We start from the raw sequence: 19,996 nt of genomic DNA, 5'->3' as shown, positions 1-19,996 counted from the left end.
GTTCAGTTTTCTCAGGGAAGGTTTACGTAGGGTGTGAAAAGGACACAGGCTCAGCGGCTGCTCACATATATGTACTGGTACTAGTTTTCTTCTCTCACACACTCAGTATTTAGCTGAGGTTGGTTTCACCAAATTACAGGCCACAGAGTATGATCTTAGATCTAACTGGGCTGAGGTCTGAAATGATGGATAGGCACTGCCAATTGAAAAGAGCACAGACATCTGGGATATGGTACCTCATACCTCTGTACATATGCCGATATGCACTACATTTGTTGTGGGTTTTTATCTTTCTGCTCTGCATTTCTTGGGCTACAGTCACAATGGAGGCCTTCATGATTTATTCTGAATGATGGCTGTTTCTGTGTAGCCTAAAATATAACTCATCTGATTACCACTGTACACTTACTGATGGCAGTTTTAAAAAGACACAGATGCAAACAGTTTTTCAAATTTAGTGGTTAGTGAAAGTGTAGCCCACATAAGGGCTTCATTTGCCCTCACTGTGTCAAAAATACTGTGATAGCTGTCTGCAGTGGATGATGTTAATTTACAAGTTGAGCTAAATGTTTAGCAGTGATAGATTAATGAAAGAGGAAAAACATGAGAAAGAGAACTTGGAGTTGCAAACAAAAAGTACGGAGGAGGAGAGAAAAGCCTCAGCATCCAGACCTCTGACACACACAGTTCACTGGCAGACTCTGTGTAGAGAGGCTCAGACAAGGAATATTCAGGTACATAATAAAAAGTATCATGTCTGTATCAATATTGATGATTTTGGCCCTGTATTACTTAATGTCTGATCAAAAGCAAATTTTGTGGTATCACTCACCACTAGTTGGCACTGTACGTTTCTGCAAGACATGGATACATTTAGGACTGTCCCCTGAAAGCCACTATGAGACCCTTCAGTCGCTGTTAACTAAGTGGAGGGACCAACTGATTGGCATTACCATCCCAAGACCCATGCTGCTAGTGGGGCTAAAAATTGCTGTATTGAAGCTGTTGTGCAGCTCCTTAAATATTGTAAAGTGAGTTCGGGTGGATTTACCCTCCAGTTAACTCATCAATGGGGGAACCTTGTTCATGAAAAGGGTGCTCAGAGGAGTTGGTCTGCGCTCTGCCTCTTTAACTGACCCTGTCGCAACATCAGTGGTGGTCCTAGCACATTTTGTGCCCTAGGTTAGCGTCCTTCGGTGCTTGTTACTTTTGTTTTTTTGTTATTTATTCTTCTTTTGTTCCAGGAGAACACAGATATCTACACAATTAAAAAAATACAATTCAAAGTCTTTCAGTCTTTCATTACACTACCTCTGAATTAGCACAAATTCAATACTACACATTTATGAAACATCTTTAACAAATAAGCACAAAGCCTTTTTACGATATATAATACATCAATATATATATGATACAACAATGATATATGATGCAATTCCCCCTCTAATATATGTTTTACAGTGCTGTGAAAACGTCAACAAATTTCTCCTTCAAACAGCTGTATTTGTATAAGTTTCTTACCAAAAGCTACATTTTTCAAGATTACACTGAACACATCATGAGAACGTTATAATCTACCTTTGTCAAATACTGTACTCATTTTTACTGTATAAAGCTTGAAAACCTCACAATGTAAATCAATGCATCCCCTGTGAGCGGTACGTTGTGGCCACTGGCTGCTCGGAGGTAACGATAAATAGCTCTCCTCCTGTTGATTTCAACATGGATTTGTTGGTTATATATTTATTTTTTCATGTTTTTTCTCTCCACATACACTCTTCTCAGTAGTATATTTGTAGCTTAGAGAGCTTTGTCATTTTAACATGATAACAATACAGCGTGTTTCGGGGTTCACATGATGTCGGATAACTTGCTAAGCTCCCCCAGAGAGCAGGTTAAGTGTAAGGAGTTGGGGAGGGGGGGCTGGGGGGCAGCAGGCTTATGTAATACTTCAAAATAATAGAAGTAAAAGTTATAGTATAATTGAAAAATAGTAAAAGATTACCATTTTGAGTTTTTTTTCTTCCCCCATTTGTGGCGCCCCCCCACGGATGACGGTGCCCTTAACATGCGCCTATACTGGCTATGCCACAGGCGGGCACTGCTCAACATCACTATACTGAGACGGCAGGCCATTTAGAGGACTGCATGTAAGAGCCAAAGACTAAGGGCTGGTGCATGCTTCTTGCGGTGGTTTCTACAAACAGCCATGCAAGTACACAAACCTATGCAATTATGTAATTGCACGTGGCACCGACCCAATCACTTCCTTTTGTGCCTCTTTCCAAAACACACAATAATGACCAGAAAAATGTTTTTGCATAACATTATGATGTCATAGGCAAGCTGACCTTTGACCTTTTGGATATAAAATGTCATTATTTTATCCTATCATGACATTTGAGTCAAATGTTGTCATAATTAGCGTACAAATACTTGAGTTATGGCCAAAAAGCTTGTTTTGTGAGGTCACAGTGACCTTGACCTTTGACAACCAAATTCTTATCAGTTCTTCCTTGAGACCAAGTGGACCCTTGTGCCAAATTTGAGGGAATTTCCTCAAGGTGTTTTTGAGATATCACGTTCACATGAATGGGATGGACAAACAGACAGACTGACAGACGACATAGACAGAAGACATAATGCCTCCGGTCATGACTGTCGCCAGTGCGGAGGCATTAAAAGAGAGATTTAATGTATCTGAATAAATGACAGTTTTGATCAAAGAAGTGTGAGATGCAATCTGCAATTAATAACGCTCACTTACAGTTGAGTTGGATGTGAAATGGCTCAGTGTTGTAAAATGTTACATCTGGAGAGCTGATGTCTGACACAGATTTGCCTCGACTTGCAGTGAATGAAGCCACTCTGACCTCATAGCTAAATGTATACTGCACTGGCTCTCCACCCAACACAGCATCACAGGGTTCAAATATGTCTTACTGATACCACAATTTCATATGACAAGTTCACTATGGGCACTATTAAGTACTGACAGTTAATTAAACTGACTCAAATAAAATACATGTAATAAATAATTACATGTACTGTAAACAGAAGAAGTTGGCGCACAGTGCCGATGTATTTCATTTTGTTTTACTTCTATATAATTATACATTTTCATAAACCTGAAATAATTAAAGAGTATGTGGTTAAAAGTCAGCCCGTTCATGGTTTTACTGTCTATTGCACATTAGTGCCAACTGTCCGTAATAACATAGCTTGCTTGCACCACACTGCATTACTGTCCTCTTTAGATGGCAGTAAGATCTGTCGTGTCACCTGTGTGTCTGTGCGTCCCAAGGTCTGTACTGCAGAGCAGGATTTGGAGTTAGTGAGGTAACTTTAGGGTCAAGTCTGGGTTTTCAGTACTGCAAAGCTGTGTTTTTTTGTTTGTTTTTTCCCCACTGATTTTAAAACAGCTTCTAAAAAACAGAGATTGTTCAGACACTAAAGACATGACTTTAGCACAGCCCACAGTGACAGTGTTGCTATTTTACACTCTGATTCCACCACTGCAGCTCAAAATAACCTGAGACACCTGTGTGGTGAGAACGAGGAAAAAAAGATAGTATTTTATTAGAAAAATAGTCCACACACTGTTAAATGGCTCCCATTATTATAAATGCAACACTTGGGTCAGATAGACCTCATCAGTCATTAACTAGGCTACTTTTCCACCCTTCAGTAGCAGAAACAGGCATTATTTACTATGTGAAATATTAATCATCACCCAACTAACTAGCATAAATACTCTATGCTAATTAAAGGGCCAGTGTGTAATATCTGGCATGGTTTATTGTCAATCTGAATCTGAATCTGAATATTCTACCCATTAATATGTTTATATAAGTGTATAATTGCTATAAAATAAAATTTGTTTGGTTTTCGTAGCCTTATAATTATGCTTTTATATATATATATATATATATATATATATATATATATATATATATATATATATATATATACAGTACAGGCCAAAAGTTTGGACACACCTTCTCATTCAATGCGTTTTCTTTATTTTCATGACTATTTACATTGTAGATTCTCACTGAAGGTATCAAAACTATGAATGAACACATGTGGAGTTATGTACTTAACAAAAAAAGGTGAAATAACTGAAAACATGTTTTATATTCTAGTTTCTTCAAAATAGCCACCCTTTGCTCTGATTACTGCTTTGCACACTCTTGGCATTCTCTCCATGAGCTTCAAGAGGTAGTCACCTGAAATGGTTTCCACTTCACAGGTGTGCCTTATCAGGGTTAATTAGTGGAATTTCTTGCTTTATCAATGGGGTTGGGACCATCAGTTGTGTTGTGCAGAAGTCAGGTTAATACACAGCCGACAGCCCTATTGGACAACTGTTAAAATTCATATTATGGCAAGAACCAATCAGCTAACTAAAGAAAAACCAGTGGCCATCATTACTTTAAGAAATGAAGGTCAGTCAGTCCGGAAAATTGCAAAAACTTTAAATGTGTCCCCAAGTGGAGTCGCAAAAACCATCAAGCGCTACAACGAAACTGGCACACATGAGGACCGACCCAGGAAAGCAAGACCAAGAGTCACCTCTGCTTCTGAGGATAAGTTCATCCGAGTCACCAGCCTCAGAAATCGCAAGTTAACAGCAGCTCAGATCAGAGACCAGATGAATGCCACACAGAGTTCTAGCAGCAGACCCATCTCTAGAACAACTGTTAAGAGGAGACTGCGCCAATCAGGCCTTCATGGTCAAATAGCTGCTAGGAAACCACTGCTAAGGAGAGGCAACAAGCAGAAGAGATTTGTTTGGGCCAAGAAACACAAGGAATGGACATTAGACCAGTGGAAATCTGTGCTTTGGTCTGATGAGTCCAAATTTGAGATCTTTGGTTCCAACCGCCGTGTCTTTGTGAGACGCAGAAAAGGTGAACGGATGGATTCCACATGCCTGGTTCCCACTGTGAAGCATGGAGGAGGAGGTGTGATGGTGTGGGGGTGTTTTGCTGGTGACACTGTTGGGGATTTATTCAAAATTGAAGGCACATTGAACCAGCATGGCTACCACAGCATCCTGCAGCGACATGCCATCCCATCCGGTTTGCGTTTAGTTGGACGATCATTTATTTTTCAACAGGACAATGACCCCAAACACACCTCCAGGCTGTGTAAGGGCTATTTGACCAAGAAGGAGAAGGATGGAGTGCTGCGGCAGATGACCTGGCCTCCACAGTCACCGGACCTGAACCCAATCGAGATGGTTTGGGGTGAGCTGGACCGCAGAGTGAAGGCAAAGGGGCCAACAAGTGCTAAACACCTCTGGGAACTCCTTCAAGACTGTTGGAAAACCATTTCAGGTGACTACCTCTTGAAGCTCATGGAGAGAATGCCAAGAGTGTGCAAAGCAGTAATCAGAGCAAAGGGTGGCTATTTTGAAGAAACTAGAATATAAAACATGTTTATATATATAATATATATATATATATATATATATATATATATATATATATATATATATATATATATATATATATTTATATAGCAAGGGCCTTGCTTTAGAGTGGTTGCCACCTTGCGCCGCCATGTATGTACGGCAGACCGAGCGGACAATCCAGCCAGCCAGAGAACGCGTCTCGCGTGTATAAATAAACCAACAAGACAGCGGAAGGAAGGAAGGAGGAGGAGGAAACAGCAGAGAGTGTTAGTAGTTCGTCGATGGAGAATAGTGAAAGGTTTTTTTAGTTATAAAGTTTGCGAATGGACCACAGTTACCACGCAACAGGAGAGAATGAACCCGAACCGTCATCTGCGAGGAAAAGAAGACGCAACTTCACTCCTTGTGATGCACTCTCTGCGGTGCTTTTCCTCCTGATGATAAGGATTCAGCCTCTCTTCTCGCCCGCTCAGCATCAAACACATGGAGTTCCTCATCTGTATGCTCCGGCTCAAACAGGTATGGCTCTGGGTCTGTGTCCGCTACAAGAAACTCTTCAAAATCGCATTCAAAGTCGTCCATTGCAGCTACTATAGTCCGGAGATATTGCTAGGCTAAATAAACAGCTGAGCTCTGTTTACAGGCTACGCTGTCAGTCAGTGTGCGGGCTGGAGATTGGTGGAGCAGAGAGGGGAGGGGGTACCCGCTTGGTAGTGTAAACGAGAATGTGTGTATGGAGTGTGTGTGTTACACTAGAAGAGTCAGAGTTTGGGACAGAGTGTTACCGGAGTTTTTGGAGTGCTCAAATAAACGGGCCTTTTTCCCGAACCCTCCTCTGGTCTCCTGCTCGTGAGGGATTCATTACAGTATCGTAACATGGCTTAGATTTCTAAATAAACATTCACCTCATGGCTAGATAGACCTACTCCTGAAAAACTCGTGTCTGCGCAAGGCTTTTTGTCCCTACGAGGCCACCGTCATTTACCCGACGGGAGGGGTGAGCAAGTGAGCCCTGCAATCTAGAATTTGACCACTGATGTCACTGTTTTCAACCCATTTTACACACTGGCCCTTTAAATACTCTATACGAATGTCAGATATAGCCTAGTGATACCTACTCTAATTTAAGTCTTGGCCAACAGTGAATTTTTGGATAGTATTTTCAATGTTTCACTTGTGGCTGGATAGGAAAACCCAGAGTTGACTGAACTAACAACCAGCTTTGTAGTGCTGGTCATCCAGACGGACAATATTAGGATTAGTCAAGCCAGATAATGAAAATATATCCTGAGCAAGTTGAGCTGGCCTCATAGTAAAGGCCTCATGTGTATGTGCTCACAGATACAAGCAAAATGATGAGTTGCTCATCCAAACATTCCTTGAGGTCATAGTGCCAAATTTGTCCACATTGCAAATTTACTGTTTTAAGCTGCACTTGTTTTTCATATTAACAACAGAGCAAATGATCATGAACTTATTGAGAGCTGTCATCAACTGACTATACAGTTTCTCTCAGCTCCACACAGGATTTAGCCTCTTTTAGTTCATTCTTATGGTTTTAAGGCCTTCTGATGTATTGTTTTTCAGTCTCACTGCTCTCATCCACCTAGTAGTGATCTGCGCACCAATAATTTGCATGATAAAACCTCCTATGAGTTGAAACATGTATATATATCACCCTTTCGAGTTTTGATGCTTTTTGCAAAATATGGTGTCAGTTTCTCTGCAACACCCAGTATGCACAGTAGAGATGCGCGGATGGCGTTTGAGTGCACCCGAATCCTCATGCACTCATCAATCATCCACCCACCACCCACCCGACGTAATTATCTTCTAAAATTTAGAGACCCACACCCAACCCGCACCAAACATTAAGTTATCGTATTTACATTTAAATTAAGTCCAGCCGTTCGTGCTCATTGACTTTTCATATAGGCACATTTTCTTGACTTAAGCAATGAAAAGATTATAGGCTACTTTCAAATGTGGTCACATTTCTGGTGTAAAAATTACTCTAGCCTAATATTGTTTGCTCTGTTGCGATAATAAAAGTCTTTGAAGTAAGTCAAGTCCTCTTGTGCCCTGTTTTACGGAGGGTACGGTCCACCCGCAGTCCACCCGAAATTAATTAGAATGTTAATTTTTATTGGCCCACCCACCACGGATATATCTGCAAGATTTGCATCTATATATATATAAACACACAGAGGGATTAATAAATAACGGACCGTCTATAATGTAGTTTGTTTCAAATGAAGCTGGGAGCCTCTGCAGCTGTAGTGAGTAAAAGCCCCGTCGCTATTTGTTAATGTTATTACTTTATGGCCGACCGTGAGGATGTACCATTGTTTGCTAGCTTGATGCTAATGACAGTAACGTTAACTCAGCGGGTTGACAAAGTGCCTCTGCTGTTTCACACCATCATTTCCCCCTTTTACTCTGTGTGGTAACATCCCGAGAGGAAATATTAAAAACGCTGGGGTGTTGTTGTCATACTGTACAGTTGTCTACGGCAGCAGATCGTTCTGTGTTTCTACTGGTCAAAGTGACGGCTATGATGGGAGAACTGGATCTCAGTGAAGGACCAGTGGTCCATAACTTTAATTTTGGAGACAAAAAAATGTAGGCTTAGCGCCCTGTGGTCCATTGCCCATAGGAAATGTAGAACACTCAAAAGTACTTTAAAAGTGCTTGAGTTACTTTTCTCAGGGAGTAATGTTTGAAGTACTTTTAAAGTAATTGAGTTACTTTACTCAGGAAGTAACGCAGTAAAGTAACTGGTTACTTTTTTAAAAAGTAGCGCAGTAACGTACTTTGATTACTTTTAAAGTAACCCTTACCCAACACTGCTCATGACCATATTTGGGTGAGAGCCTGGAGCTGTAGAGGAGCGAGGGGTGGATCTGACTGAGAGCCCAAGGACACTATCGTCACACAGCCGACAGGAAGTTAGCTATAGACACAAAAAAAAAAACGTTTTTTGTACCAGGCTGTAAATATGTTTATTTCTGCTGTAGAGTTGGGCATTTTAACAGGGGGGTCTACAGGGATTGACTCACTATGGAAGCTAACCTCAAGTGGCCGTTCAAGGAACTGCAGTTTTTGGCACTTCAATGTTGGTTTCATTTTTCAGCCCTGGAGGCTGCAGCTTGGCAGTACCCTATCATAATAGCAAGGGGGAGAGTAAAGGCTCATTTATGCTCAACGTTAAATACGGATCCGGATACGGACGGAGCCTTCTGTCTGTGCTCCGCGTTCATTTCGTCTGTATTTCTGCACATTTCCATAAAGCTTATGGATACGGGCCAAACGGAGCAGTACCACCGGAAACCATGGGGGCAGTGTTGCTGTCACTACCCGATACGTAGCTCTAGTGAGACACAAAGAAGAAATAACAATGGCAGAACTTTTTCGCCTGTTTTTGTCTTTTATGCAAGAGGTACATTATCAATATCTCCTCCACAGTCGCCATGTTTGTTTTTGAGTTTGTTGTCATAAACTTTTGACTCTGGGCTGCCCCCTGGTGGATATATTGGTTAACATCCATGCCAACATAAAGGATGCATGGAAGTATGTGGGCAGTGACGATAACATCGTTTGAAACGGATGTATACATTGTCGTACGTAAAGGGAGCATAAATGGGCCTTAAGGGATTAATGAGCACTCCAACATTCAACAGGCTGACTTGGTACTGGACAGCATAAAGAGTCAAACTTTTCCCTGAGCTGAAAGATTTTCAATCATTTTCCATTCTTTGGGGATTTCTAAACCACTGTAGTACCCTGCATTTCTGTTGGTCTTGAGGGCTCAGGGCTGTATTGGGCTGTTACAGGAATCATGCTGTGGGCTGAAAGAGCTTGTGACAATGTATTTGTCACACTCTGACTGACCTCTAAACAGTTGGGTTGAAGCCCAGGGGCACTAACACAAGTCTCAATAGTGTAAAACTACAAATCAACACCACAGACACTGATATAGCCTAACAGAGGTCGTGTACCCTCACCTTCGTGACAGAGCTTGTGGAAATTGATTTCATTGACAAACTCAGTCGGCAATGTGCTGCTTCCATTCATTGCATTTAAATCTTCTTATATTTCGGCCTGGCATCTAACAATGAGGCCATTCAGCTAATGAAAAGGCAGCTGCTTCATGTGAATGTTGAAAATTGAGTAATGAATCCAAAGTTTTCCCTGGAGGTTTAATTAATGCAAATATCCATTTTCAGTGCTGTCAAGTTATAGTCAGTACTGTTTGCAAGCAAACCATCACCACCACCAGGTATAGCTCTTCATCAATATTCATGGTTTCCAGCAGATGTATTATTTAGGTAATATCCTGACCTTTTCCTAAAGCAATAAGACTTTAAATACTGACTACTGTAAAGGGCCACACATTTAAAAGAAGTTAAGCAGAGTATTTACTGAAATTAAAGGAATAGTTTGACATTTTATGAAATCAGTGTTAATTTGAGAAGGTGTAAGGTAGCCTATTGCATGCAATGTTTCTGTTGGACAAAGTATTAATAACTTACACAGAAGACTGCTTTGTCCCTTTTTGACCTGCGTGTCGGAACCTGTGATATTTACAGGAATCGACAATGGCATCGTCCATAGTCCCAACTCTATGTCACAGTTTACATTGTCATACTGCCCAACCATAGTCAACAGTGTCAACAATGACCTGTACAAAATGGGGGGAAAGACACTATCAGAATAGGTTTTGTTGACTTGTATTTGATGGGAATGACAGTTTGACATCAGTGTGGAAGAACCACCATTTTCCCCCACCATCAGCATCACCATCATTTCAAAATTCAAGAATACACTCCTCTGGATGAAGCATGTTCTAAAGAGAGTATGAGATGAAGTGAAGGCAAAAAATAGATCCATGCAAGCAGATCTTTAATCATCCACTTTCTCCAGGCCGATTTTCCCAACCCACACAGCCATCTGAACCACTAACCTTTAGGCTCTCACCACCCTGAAAAGTACATCTTCTGTTAGTGTGGAAAGTTGGCAAATATCATTTGAGGGTGGATAGTGGCAGCACTGAGGATGCAGCTAGAAGAGGCGGTAATGAATGAACACAGGGCCAAACCATAATCCTCCCCGAGGGGCTGTTTATCAGAGCCAACACATCCTTCAGCATTTGCACGTGCACACACACATGACATGCTGCTGTGATGAAGAGAGCGCTAATACGAGCCTTGCTTCCATGCTCCTGATGAAATACCGCCCTTCCCCATTAGGAAATTTAAAGTCAGGGCTATAGGACAAACTACAAATCACTAAAATATGTTTTACTTTTGTTATAATTAACTTCCCAGAAAACACTTACGGCCATTCATTCATTGTTACCTCCATTAGTCACTTCTCACTTCTATGCACTGTGTTAGAGCCATTATACAAAAGCTTGTAGTAAGAGAAGAACTGTAGAAGCACAAGAAGTCCGCAACACAGCACCACTTTCCCCACATGAACCATCACTCAGACAGGAACCTAAATCACTGTCTATGCAATGTGAATAAAAACAGTGCATTTCATCATCTACTTGTCAACAGTGCACAAGCGCCTTACTGTGGACTCACCAGATGTATGGACTCCTTATCTGCAGATCCCTCTGCACTGTTAGACGACTGCTGGGGCCTGGTGCCAGGATGCATGTTCTAAATGAGACAACAAGATAAAAAGTGTGAATGTAAATGAAAGACTCAGCATTTCGCTTTATTGAGTAAAGTATAAAGGATATGTGGTAGATTAAACTGTGCATAACTGAGCATCAGTCATCTTCAGACAGATGCACTTAGTAGAGTGCAGATCTCTCTTCTTCTAATTCCAGCAGACATGCCACAGAGTGTTTCAGAAGCATCCCAGAAGCAAATAAAAATACACACATCTATTTGTGACAGAGCTGCAGTGCATTGCACAGAGCGGATTGAATTCTCCTGCTAATGCACATTTTATGCAAAGCATAGATACAATTTTATTATGAGGATAAATGTATTTTTAACAAATTGAGCATAGCGTTACTTCAGGCAGGACACAATAAGCTCAGCTCACATCCCAGCTACATCAGCTGATCTCAAACAGTCCAATCAATTGATGGACCATTCCCTTCCATCAGTGAATTGATCCATCAGTTCATTGACGGAAGGGAGTCAGCAAATAGATCACCTGATTACTTTCTATGCAACCAATTGCCAAATCTCATTCAAGGCGCCTTACTTAAACTGCTTTGGCCTGCCTCCTGTTGCTGCTTCCCCATCTCCACCCCAGCTCCTCCTTCTTATGTTGTGTCTGACTTATCAATATCATTTCTGTTTGTCATTGATGCTTGCTCTGTTCTGTTCAGGGGGGTCTTTGCTGCTGCTCTCACTGCCTTAGGCTTTCCAAATATGCACATGGAAGGGCAGAAAGGCGTGCTCTCTCCGCCTTAGGCTTTCTGCATAGGCTTAGGGAAGGCAGAGAGGCCCCAGAACAGAGCCATTCCACCAAATATAATACTGCAAATGGAAATGAAGTTTTCTTTGACTAGAATGATCTTGACTGAACTAAAACACAGCCACAAATGTTTGATCCATGTTGTTCATACCTGGACTTTTAACATTATTAACTCTGTCTGTAGGCTAAAGGACAACAAAATAGGAAATAATAACAAAACTCACAATTAAAATAGGTTTAAAAATTTTATCTATATATGGTAGAAGCACAAATATTAAAGAAAAATGACCAAATCAGCAAAGTCTATCTGCAAATGTACAAAAACAGGCAGGCAAAATGCTCCACTTCTGAAACACTCCGACTGTGGTATGACACCATGTGGTGGACAGAACAAAAGCAGGGTGCAGCCAAGCTGCACCCAGTGGAATTGTCCCTCCTGTTTCCTTTACAAAGGTGGCAGTGAAGATAACAAAAACAGGGACTACTTCATCTCTTATCATGCCTAACTTTAGTGGATCATAACACATAGGGTGTGGAATCAATCTGCAGATGCTCCAGCTCAAATTGAGACCAAACGTTTTTGTGGATGTCAGTTTTTGAGCCACGATTAAGGCCAAAATGTGGCCTGCAACAGATAGTAAGGCTTGTTGTTTTTAGGTGAGAAGATTTCTGGAAAACTTGAGGTCCATACCAGCTGGTGAAGAGGAGTGAGAAGTCAGCAATTAAGGATAGTATATCACAGCCAGTAAAACAGCTTTTCAACAATTGTTAATCTCCGCAACCACGAGAGATCTTTGAGCATACAGTCATATGTGTGTACACAAAATATTACACTAAATGGTCCAGTAGCAGGGTTGGGGGAAAAAAATCAATACAGCATTGTATTGCAATATTTTTGTGTGGCAATATTGTATCATCACACAGTGCCAAGTATTGTTTTTTTTATTATTCAAATCATTAATATTGAAAATACAAATCAAACTTTTGGTGGCCTACTAGAATAATATATTGAATTGCTTTTTCAGTCCAGTGGACATATGTGAAGTGAGATCAACAGACTGAAAACTTTACCTTAGTAGATAAAACTGAGGTTTACTGGCTAAAGCTGCAAGTTAACTTTATTATGGCAGCATTGCATATACCTGATTTGTCATCCTTACACAGTTAAAGGAGATTCCAGTTTATTACAACTTGTCTCTTATTTTTGTTATTTGCATGTCATTGACAACAGGAAGTCTGAAGGTACAGCAAACAAGCAGGCAGGTGATCTGACAGGTTGTAAACAAGCCAACAGTCCAGATTATCTAAACAATTATTTGAAGGTCAAAATTAAAGTGAACAAACCTTGGAACTCATGCCGTGCTCTCAGCAATTTATTTGTAAGAATACTGTCTGTCTTACTTGTAGGAATGATGGCCGAAACTACAAAATTAAGACCTAAGTTTTGTATAAGTGGAATTTCATGTTAAATGCTAAGGAAGACAGTAAGGAGGCTAATGTTACTTTATCTGCAAGCAGACTCTGAAAAATACCTGTAGATCTGCATTGTGGTCTGCACTCTAGGTCTAAATTAAAAATAATAATAATAAAAAAATAAAATAAAATAACATTCAAACATGCTATAACTCTGAAATGATTACCAGATATTCTAATATCTGGAACAATGTTTTCAAGTGCTGTAAAAGCGTCTCTCTTTTTTTTTTAAGATTTTTTTTGGCCATTTTGCCTTTAATGGACAGGACAGGTAAGCGTGAAGGGGGGAGAGAGAGGGGGGATGACATGCAGCAAAGGGCCACAGGCTGGATTCGAACCCAGGCCGCTGCGGCAACAGCCTTGTACATCGGGCGCCTGCTCTACCACTAAGCCACTGACGCCCCGTAAAAGCGTCTTTACATCAATTTAAAAATGTAATTTATTAATTTGTGACTGTATGAACTGTGTAAGTGAATACAAGTGTTGTTTAATTCCTTTTGCTGCTGTTGAGCTCTGTGCATGTTTACATAACTCAATACAGTGACTAAAATTAATACATTTAAGTAAACAAAAGGAAAACATTAATTCTGCAGTTTGTTTGTTTGTTTGTCTGTCTGTGTGATAGCCATTGTGTCTGAATGACCTATTAAGGTATTTGAGTAGCAAACGTTTCCATTGATATTAAGGCATAAAAAAAATAATAGTTAGTGATAGACCTCTGAAACACTGGATCCTACATTTCCCACAATGCAACCAATAGTATGTGTTGTTACACAAATGCCCATGTCTTTCAAACTCCATGCACCCAGTTCCTAACGCAGGCTTTTTATAAACTTGTGGTCGTCTATGACATCATCAGGGTTATTTAAGACTTGGCAAAGCTTGGCCAGAACCACAGAGGACATTTTACAACTGTTCCGAGTGCTACTCCCCATGATGAGTAAACACAACTTCATGGTTGAAAAAACCTCAAAACATTAAAGAGAAGAAAAGAAAAAAACTCTCTCTCTTTGCTCTAACTCTCCTACCCAGAGTGCATTGGAGGTTGGTATGTTGCAGACAGGCTGATGGAGAGTACAGTGGTGTCTGGCAGCATCTGAATCCCCCATCACAAAGGTCATCTGTCTCACAGCACCCTAAAGACATCAATAGGAAGAAAAGGTCAGGGGTTATCCATAGGTAAACCACAGGAAGCTTTAAGACCCCTCTCACCACGCAGACTTTTCTCTCTACTTGAAACTTAAGACGAGGTCAGGAGGGTCAGCTGAGGTCTAGATCAGTGCCTGTGCAAAGTCACTGCTGCTGGAATCTTTCCATGCCTTCCTTGTTACAATAACTTCAAGTCTCACAGCTGTGGCAGTGTGGCACACAGAGGATGGCATCCAGACTGTCAGTCAGTGAACACACAGCAATTAGAATTGCTTGTTCTGGGTTCAATTAGGTCTCACTCACAGCTATTTCAGGTCAAATTACTTAATGCAGACTCTTTCACTGCCACACGTGAAAAGTTCATGGTACCAGTGAGTTTCCAATATTAAACCAACAGTTGCAATACACTCTTGAACTCTGGAATTCTTCTAAAGCACAGAGATTAAATATCCCTCATGTTAAAAATAAATACTTTAAAAGGGTTCATTGTGGCAGATCAGGCATGATGAGTTTTACCAAAAATGACAAGTGGAAGTAACAAAGTACATCCATTCAAGTTCTACATTTCATTTTGAGGGGCTTGTATTTCCATTTTATGCTTCTGAAAACCTATAATGAGTTTATACAGTGGATGATGCACAGGATTGAGCAGCGGAAATGTCTGTCAAGCTTACATATGAGGTGTCTAATAATGCCACACTGTGCACACTTTATTGCACTATAAAATAAATAATCATCACAATCAACAAACCTTTACACAAAATAGAAAACCTGTTCTCTGAATCAATGAATAATAAACCAACCAATCTAATCTCTAAACTACACTGTGGGCCTATGTTCAACTGCAACAATCAGGCTAAGTACGCTCTCCTCTCCTCTCCTCTCCTCTCCTCTCCTCATTCTCCAATCTTTTCCTGTCCGCTTCTTAATTTGTTCTTCTCCTCCTTTCTTTTTGGCACTGCCACATGCTAACTGTTATAATCATTTAAATAAGATTTAAATATTGTTTAAGAATCCCAGAGAACAGAAACAAGCAGCCCTGCACTCCTCCTCCGTGCTCTTGATGCAGCACAGCCCCAAACTGCATGTCATTTTTGTTTAAATTAATTATCAGAGATGCAACGTGGGAGACAAAAAATATTATTTCAGGTTGATATTTGGATCAAAAAAACACACAGAAGTGGGAAAGCAAGTCGGCTCACACCGGGTAGTTGGTGACATTTAATCTGAAGGGAGACAGTGGGGTTTCATGCCAAGCTAGCTTACTTGTTGCTAATGGTGGGTTATTGCCTAAATTAGACTGGCTGTATTAAAAAAACTGGTCTTCCAGTTTCCCTCATTGAGTGATGAATACAGACTACCGCCATCTGTTGGTGTGAAGAGTTATTTCCTCTCATAACAGCACAGAATATACGTGTTGAGTGGCTTTCTGCTGTAGTCTTTGTGGTGTGTTCATGTGTTACTTTTTGGCCGAGACACGTTGACGTCAGGTGATGCAGCAGGGAGCCTGTGTCGCCACTGGTTCTCTGTCGGTTTGGTGTGTCTGGGCCTTAAGAGCAGAAGTCTGTAACTGAGTGAGCGCTGCCAGTTCCCGAAAGCCCTAAAAAAGCTCTCTGGCTTTTCATACATGGTGCAGCCATGTACTGGGCAGGACTTTTGCATTGCTACTTTTACTAAAATACATCTTTAGAACACCTCTCCCACCTTTGACAGTTTCTCATTTGAATATTACTCTGCTGGTGTTTGCACAATTTGTTATGTCAAATGTGTTCTTTAGCAAGACTTGATCCTTCCTGCATCTGGATGATTTACAGAAAATAACACAAAGGGTGATCCATCTTTCTAAAGTGACTTACATACACTTAAGTTACAGGGAACACAAGCTTTCTCCACTGACACCATGTGGCAGGGAAAATCTGTGAAATTAATTCTTCTGCAAAAACTATGGGTTAGGACTAAGCAAACACTACAATGTGTGGTGCAGCTGTTACATGAACAAGAAATATATTTCCATACTTCAAATGGCATCTCAAAGCCCTCCAGGCTGCCTCCGATCATCAGCACGCCATCAGTGGAGATGCCCTGCCAAGGATAGGCCCAGTTCACCCTCTCCACTAAAGAACAGTCCACATAAACCTCCAGCCAGAGCTGGGAGACACCCAGAGATACCTGGTGCCAGCGACCATCACACAAAGACTCCACAGTGAACCTAGATTTGATTGAGGCAGGAGAGAAAAAGTCAAAGAAAGGAGACATTCAGCAATCAGTGAGGGCTCTTACTAAACTTTTGGCCATTATTTCCTCTGGTTATGATGACTTTATACTACCTATCATAATTTCTGAGATTTGGGAACATGTATGATACCAGATTTTTGCTTTATGTTAATTTCTTAATGTCCATTTTTACTTAATTAAATATGCAATCTAGGTAACCTGTGACTCTACAAATGACACAACAAGGCTGACCAGGATCCTGCTTTAGCTGGTTAACTATATTCAGTCATACAGTGTGCACATGCAATACTTCATCATAGTACAGTAGAGGAGTCAGTGTTTAGCTGGTGGTCAGATGTACTCGTATTCTCTGTGTTGGGTGGAGATGAAGGTGAGGGACTGTGGGCCGAGGCGGAGCTGCAGGTGGATGTGATGCTGGGAGTTTAACAGAGTCACCACACTGCTCTCCTCCTTCTGAGAGCTGCGCAACTCCATCAGCACACTAAACTCATCAGAAAACCTAAAGGAAAGATACACATAGTCAGAAAAACATGTACACTCACATACACACATTTGAAGAAGCACTGTGGTGACACATATGCCTATAAACACAAAGACATACATACAACGAGATATAAAGTTGTGGGGAAATATACAGTGCCGTTTTTAAAAAAAAGTAATTTAGAGACTTAAATTAACGGATACCATAGCTTCATATGTCTCATAAATAAGAAGTTCAATATTTTTGGAAATAGGCTTATTCTCTTTCTATCAATCTGCATCTGTGTGTTGTAAGTATTGAGCTGGAGTCAGGATGCCTGTTAGCCACGCTTAGTATAAGAACTGGAAGCAAGGGGAATCAGCTTGCCTGATTCTCCTCAGAAACCACCTATCAACATATATAGGGCTGCAACTAACTATTATTTTCATTGTTAATTATCTTGCCAATTAATGTGATTACTTACTTAATCACTTGGTATATAATACATCAGATATTTCTCAAGTGACTTCTTCAAATTGCTCCTTTTATCCGACCAGCAGACCCAAAATATTCCCTCTACTATAGTGTACGACAAGGTAATGCTGCAAATGGTCACATTTGGCAAGCTGAAACTATCACATTCAGGCATTTTTGCTTGACAAATACTTTAACAATTACTAGATTTAAAAAAAAAAAAAAAAAAATAGCGATTTAACAACAAATCCATTAGTCTCCTGAAAGAAAATAGTTTCAAGTCGAAACAACAATGTTGGTTAACACTTTACTTGAAGGTATCTACATAAGAGTGATATGACCTTGAATGAATTTGTCATAAACATTATGTACATGTCATAAACGTTCATGACTGCTGTCATTAAGTGTCATTTGGTTTTTGTAATGACAAGTTGACATTAATCAAAGTGACATTACTAGAAGTAGTCTTTGTCATGACAACTTGACATCAACAAGAAATGCACCTCTTTTTGTGTTTATGACAAGTTGACATAATGATTATTATTGTCATGACAAAGACATCGTCTGGTAATGTCATCCTGGTTAATGTCAAGTTGTCATAATAAGGACATCCCAAACAAATTTAATGTCAACGTGTCATGACAAAGACATCTTCTGGTAATGCTACTTTAATTAATGTCAAGTTGTCATAATCAGGACAACCCAAACAATGTCAACTTGTCATTACAAAAACCGAATGACATTTAATGACAGCAGTCATAAACGTTTATGACATGTCCATAATGTTTATGACAAGTTCATGACAGTGTCATGTCATAGTTATGTAGATAAATTCAAGTAATGTGTTACCCAATGTTGTTGTACATTAATGTCAAAAAAAGAACAACACAGCCAGAGCCAAGAGAGCCAGACTGGCTGTGCCCCCCTACTTCTAGTCTTTGCTAAGCTAGGCTAACCACATTAACTCCAGCTCTGTACTGAACACACAGATATGAGAGTGATATCCATCTTTTTGTCCCACTCTCAGACAGAAAGCAGAGAATTCCCCAAACTTTGCAGAATGTATCTGCTGAAACACATTTAGCAAAGAAAAAAAAGTATAGTACCTTGGTCTGAACGCCTGCTGTGTGGCCATCATTAAACCGGCATAAAGGCCGATTTGGAGAGTTGGACACATCTGACTGTCCACCAGTAGGGATACATTAGTGGTGTTGACAACCATCTGAGAGAAGTGCTGCAACAAATCCACTTTCTCTGTTGAGAAACCAAAGCAACACTGTGAGGTGGTCACTGGTAGCTTGAGTTTCTAACAAGCTAAAGACCAAGAATTTTGTGATGAGTTGGTGGTGATCAAACCAGAGATTAGAGATGAAAATATCAGAATTACATTCTTCGGGTGGCTAGGATCAGTGTTTCTAGTCCTTGGGACAGATGCATGAACAATGTGTATGCACAAAAACAGAAATGGTGAAACTGCATTTTCTTCAACGGATTTCTCATTGACATTTTTCATTGTTCACTGTCATACTGCCAACCCTTACTGAGACACCTGAATAGAGCAGAGCCATTGTTGATGTTAAAATATTTGTATCAACTATGCTTCTTCTTTTAAAAAGAAGAAAAAGGGCTATACAGCTTTAAATTTCTTAATTTAATAAACGTCTGTACTCAATGAAAAAATACATACTAAACAGAAATGTATCAATGTGAACAATCAAAAAGTGAGCATACAAGAACATAGGTATCATTTTAAATGATGAAACAATTAAAAATGGCAGGGACAAAAATGACAGGATCCTTAACCTAGCATTTTATTGCACAACCTTCTGAGGCAATCTCTGCAATCAAACATTTTCTGTAGCTATCAATGAAACGTCTGCACCTGGTAACAGGTAGTCTGGGCAAACTGCTCCAGCTGTCTCAGGTTTAATGGGTGCCATTTTCCAGACTGCAAGTTTCAGCTCTTCTAAAGATGTTCAATTGGATTCAGCTCAAGACCCTGACAGACACTTCAAAATGGTCCGATGTTTTGTTCTTATCCATTCTTGGGTGCTTTTAGCTGTGTTTTGGATTATTATCCTATCGGAGGGTGCACGACCTGTGATTAGGAGAGAGCTGACTGGGGAGCACATTTGGCCCCAAAATGTCTAAAGTTTTTATTTGGCCCTGCACAGATTCAATGCACCCTGTGCCAGGCACAGCACAGCACCCCAAAAACATTACCAAGCCTCCTCCATTTTCAAAGCTTCATTTCCCCATCTATGAACATAGTGCTGATGTGAGGTGCCACTAGGCTCCAAGTTCAATTCATCTGTCCAGAGGTCATTCTCCCAGAAGGACTGTGG

At 40.4% G+C, this 19,996-nt stretch overlaps 1 protein-coding gene across 1 annotated transcript in view; it reads right to left on the bottom strand.

The window, feature by feature from the left end:
• The window catches only part of LOC117252206 (uncharacterized), a 90,614-nt gene extending 73,330 nt beyond the window's left edge, over nt 1–17,284 (bottom strand). The window contains exons 1-4 of the mRNA XM_033618929.2: nt 17,058–17,284; nt 16,499–16,691; nt 14,362–14,469; nt 11,008–11,085 (exon numbers count right to left, since the gene is read on the bottom strand). Of these exons, the coding sequence (XP_033474820.2) occupies nt 11,008–11,085; nt 14,362–14,469; nt 16,499–16,691; nt 17,058–17,269 (591 nt within the window). The 5' untranslated portion in view covers nt 17,270–17,284. The remainder of the gene's footprint in view (nt 1–11,007; nt 11,086–14,361; nt 14,470–16,498; nt 16,692–17,057) is intronic.
• Between the last annotated feature and the right edge of the window lie 2,712 nt (nt 17,285–19,996).

The sequence above is a fragment of the Epinephelus lanceolatus genome, chromosome 9, assembly GCF_041903045.1.
Source record: "Epinephelus lanceolatus isolate andai-2023 chromosome 9, ASM4190304v1, whole genome shotgun sequence".
NCBI lineage: Eukaryota > Metazoa > Chordata > Actinopteri > Perciformes > Serranidae > Epinephelus > Epinephelus lanceolatus.
Note: the sequence above shows the minus strand (reverse complement) of the source record. Positions and strands in the feature narration are given on the sequence as shown.